This window comes from Austrofundulus limnaeus, unplaced genomic scaffold (genome assembly GCF_001266775.1).
Source record: "Austrofundulus limnaeus strain Quisiro unplaced genomic scaffold, Austrofundulus_limnaeus-1.0 Scaffold228, whole genome shotgun sequence".
In the NCBI taxonomy this organism is placed as follows: Eukaryota; Metazoa; Chordata; class Actinopteri; order Cyprinodontiformes; family Rivulidae; genus Austrofundulus; species Austrofundulus limnaeus.
The window spans coordinates 282,450-287,065 of record NW_013952630.1 but is presented as its reverse complement, the minus strand read 5'-3'; the positions used below and the strand labels follow the sequence as shown (position 1 = coordinate 287,065).

General features: G+C 34.0%; 1 protein-coding gene across 1 annotated transcript in view; it reads left to right on the top strand.

The window, feature by feature from the left end:
- Nucleotides 1-4,616, top strand: part of col16a1 (collagen, type XVI, alpha 1) — a 111,961-nt gene that overhangs the window by 81,026 nt on the left and 26,319 nt on the right. The window contains exons 39-42 of the mRNA XM_014019732.1: nt 305-358; nt 618-662; nt 843-914; nt 3,250-3,303. Coding sequence (XP_013875186.1) covers nt 305-358; nt 618-662; nt 843-914; nt 3,250-3,303 — 225 coding nt within the window. The remainder of the gene's footprint in view (nt 1-304; nt 359-617; nt 663-842; nt 915-3,249; nt 3,304-4,616) is intronic.

Here is a 4,616-nt window from a genome sequence, read left to right as displayed (position 1 = left end):
ATATATATATATATAAGCTGCTGCAGTACCAACAAAACTATGAAACATTGTGACTTACAGTCTAGACAATACAGTTTTATTAGATACAATCTTGAAATGAAGAATGAAGCTGAATGAAACAAAAAAACAAAAGGTGATCTAAAAGAAAAAGAAGAAATTGCAGTTCTTATATATATTTTGGCGTTTTTTGTTGTTGCAATAGCAGTATTGATGTAGAACAAGGCTGCCATTTTGTCGGCATAAAATTGTGGAAACAGTTTATTTTGAACTACTTTAACGGCTCTATTTTTCTTGTGTATTCCAGGGTGAACCAGGAGAATGCAAATGTATATCAGGGTCAACACTTGTAGGTGGGCCTGTGAGTATACATTTGTAATTGCACAAACTCAATCACACCCATAAGGAAATACTATAAATTAAAAGAGCTTTTTTGCATAGACTAGATTGATACATCTCTGGAATGGTTAATACAACTCTATAAAAGATGTGCTGAGAGACGATAAAAATGTTTGGTTCTTTCTTATTCTCTTTCTCTGTGGTTTGACATTTGTTGACAGTTATTTTAACTTCCCACCGTGCACCTTTGCTTCTTGATTTTGCCTATTTTTGCCTTCCAGGGAGCTCCAGGAACTGCAACAAACATGTGGCAGGAAGGGCCCCAGGTCTGATCTGTCAGGCAGCAGAAGTGTCTAAAAAATAACATTTTGTCTGAAAGCTTTGGCTCTTTTTATTTTTGTTTGTTTGTTTTTGATTTGTTGTATTTTTTTTTGTTACACATATTATTCAGTTTGTGTTTGTGAATTATTTGGTATCATTTGTGGTCATGGCTTTGTATGTTGCAGGGTCCCCCAGGACCTCCTGGCCCTCCTGGCCCCCCTGGAGCTCAGGGAGTTAATGGAATCCAAGGACCCCAGGTAAACAAACAAAACAAAAATAAATAAATTAATTAATAAAATAAATAAAATAAAAAAAACAGCTTGCTGGATGGTGATTACAATATATTTTCAGTTCAATTTAGGAGCTGCTTCATTTACCTGAATTGAACTGGAATATACATAAAATTATAGTTTTAATTTTTTGAAGTCGGATTATGAGAAAGGTTATGAACAATTATATCTTACCTGTTCTAGGCAGCTCTAGAACCATCTCATTTTTAAGAATTAGAGTTTAATTCTGAACTATTCCTCTAAAATAACTCCATCTCAAAAATGTTATAGCTCATCATGCAAACATTATTTTAAATACTTATTTCTTTGTTGTTTTTTTGTTGTTGTTGTTTTTTTGTAATAGTCCATTAAGAAAACTTTTGCATGTATCACTATAAACATTTTGAGACTGAACTTTTTTAAAAAGGCAACAATCCTGCTTTAGTCAAAGCACCCCTGTGACTATTCATTTAGTTGCCAATATGGTCAGATTTATACTCTGTTTCTACAAAATGAAGTCATTCAAAGAACCATCTGCAACAGGTAACATAGTATTGTTTACAAAGCTTTCCACAAAACCCCACTTCATAATATCTAAACTATAGCTTTAACATGTTGATGGGAAATTTCCAGTCCTTTTCAAGTTATCTGCACTTTTTCAGTGTTTCAGACTCATCTGGGAATTAATTAAAAATTTATTTTTTCATATTTCTGTCCATAATTCATTTGCAAAATCATCATTGCTTTTATTACAGTATGATATTATTATTTTTTATAATACTTTACCCCCCTCACTGTGTTGTCTCCAGTGAAGGACAACGTACTGGTCCTGCTAGTCATATACTACTTGAATAAAAAGTAAAAGTAAAAAAAGTCAAATTATTGCTTAAGTTAAAGTACTTGAGCAAATGTTTAAAAAAATACCTGAGTACTGAAAGTACTTACAATTTTGAGTTATTTTATTTTATTTTATTTTATTTTTTACCAATGCGTTTCACTTGAGTGTAGACAAAAATAATTGGGAAACTGTTCCGCTGTACTGGACAGTTCAGTAACTATATAAACAATAATATTAAATAATAATAATAATAATAATAATAATAATAATAATAATAATAATAATAATAATAATAATAATAATAATATGTTGAAGATACTGGTTTGAGTTTATACAATAAATTAAATACGAACAGTTACTGACATTAAATAGTTTTGGGGTTGAAATAAATCCAAATTAAAGGTTTTATAATAACCAATGTTGTTCAGAGAGGTTTTGCATGGGCTAAAAATGTCTACCAGTGTGATTAAAACAATGTTCATTAGTGAAGACAACATCATGTTCTATTATTACAGCCCTATAAATCAATAGGAAATATAAGTAGCATAAATTGAAAACTATCCAAACACTGCTTACTTTGTCTTTTATTCAATTATGATGTGAAAACTCACAACAACTATGATAACATAAAGGACTGTATTTACTGAAATATAATTTCAGGGCTTTTGATTTTTTTTAAGTAAATTAAACCATGTTTGTTTTTGTCATTTTGGAGCACAATATTAGGACATACGCAACTGAATTTATGTGGAGTCTGAAATATAAAGTGCAGTAAACATGAATGGGTCTGAAAGCTTCCCTGTGGCTCTGTATGATGTAGACTTTCAGCTTGGGCCTTTGGGTTCATTCATAAGGCTTTGACATGCTTTGCTTCATAAGGGGATTTATAATATGCATGTAGGAAATGGACTGACAAAGAACAAAGTATGTGTGCAAGAGCTTGAACATAAATAGGTTAAAGAGCAAATCAAGTTGTTAAAATGCACTAACCCGTTTGGAGCTTTAAGCTTTAACCCAAATTGGAAGCAACTGAGCAAGCTTTCAGAATGTCAGCTGAGACATGACCAGTTATTTGAAGGTCTGAATCTAAATGAGAGTCTGCAAATTCATGTAATGATTCCTCAACAGTGTGCATTTAACCCATTTGTGAAGTGTTTTAATTTAAACAGACCTTCAAATAAAGTGACGCCGCTGCAAGAGTCAAAGGTGTAAGTATCAGTATAGGGAATGAATCAAAGCGACCATGTCTTTGACAAGGGTGCATTGGTAAAAATAACTGAACTCAAAACTGATTTTAAATCAATATGAAGGATTTAGTTTTATTTGGACTTTTAAATTCATTAGAGCTTTGAGGCATGGTAGGCAGGAAAGCGGTTTTATTGTTTTGACCCTGCCCCTTTGACTCTGCCTAAACCCTTGGTGGAGATGGGAGTGGCCAGCCCTCAAATGGCAACAAACCAGTTCAACCTCAGTTCCTTCTTTCAGGGTATCCCTGGAAACGACGGGATACCAGGGAACCCGGGTATTCCTGGAAAAATTGTAAGTAAATGTAGAACAAAATAAAAGGAGAAGAGGTGTCTCAAATCTACTGATACAACATGTGGGGCCTTATGTATGCATCATGCAAATACACATTTTTATTTTTATTTTTTGCTTAAGTTGTACAAAGTACAGTCTAAACCAGGGATGGCCAACTTAAATGATGGAAAAAGTCTCAAGTTATTTTTTTTGACACGACCAGAGGGCCACAAAATCTGCACATTAATGAAACTCATTTTGCAAATTTTTGTGTACGTTTATCAATCCAACATGCAGACCAGTAACTTTAAAGGGGCAATATTATGTGTTTCTCAGGCATATATTTAAATTCTATACAATAATAAAGTATCTATGTCACCTTTAGTTGTTATTAAAATGCTGTTTTTATGTTTAAATGGAAAATAAACTTGTCTTCTCATCACTTCCTCTTCTAAACACCTTGAAATTGGCCTCTGTCTCTTTAAGAACCTTCTTCCGCTTCTGTCCCGCCCATTTCAGCACGTCATCACAGCCGTTTCTCTCTACAGGGGTAGTGACACGGAAGCTCAGTGTAGTTTACTGAAAATACATTTCCGCAACGGTATTTATAATTTGAAAATGGTCGCACTGAGAAGTAGTATTGGGAGCTCAGCAGACAGTTTCATTTTCACCACTTGTTTGCTTTGTTGCTGCCGAGAGTCTGCAGGAGGAGTCATGGGTGGGATGCAGGAGGTGGGGGATGGGGAGGTGTGCTCCGTGCTGAGGAAGCTCGGCTTGGAGACACATCCCAGAGGAGGAGCTAGACCCAAAAGACAGTTCTAGTCTCAACCGGTTGATTTTGCTGCCCTGCCTGGCTGCCTCAGGACACCACAGGATTTCTCAAACATGCATGAATGAGTCAAAGTACGACTCTGGGCATGTTTTTGATGAGAGGATAACATTATAACATGACATAAAATTCAAAAAAGTTGATTTTACACAATATAGCCCCTTTAAAATATTTCAGGCTCAACTATATTAATAACAGTTGTACCAACCAAAAATGAACATACTTTAGCAAGCTGAATTGCAACAAAATAAGACACATTCAGTGCAGACTCCTGCAGAGTTGTGCTTCTGGAAAAAAATATGTTTATGTACTTACAACTTCAGTAAGCTTCTCATATTAAGCTTTATGCAACTATAGAGGATATTTTTTCATGGCAGACAGTTTCTCTGAGCAGATGGGCTTGCTTTGAAATTCTGTAAACAGTTGTCTACCTTCTAAAATAAAAATAAAAACTTATTTTTTAATTTGTATTTTTTAAATAAAAAAACACTATTTAGATTGTAAG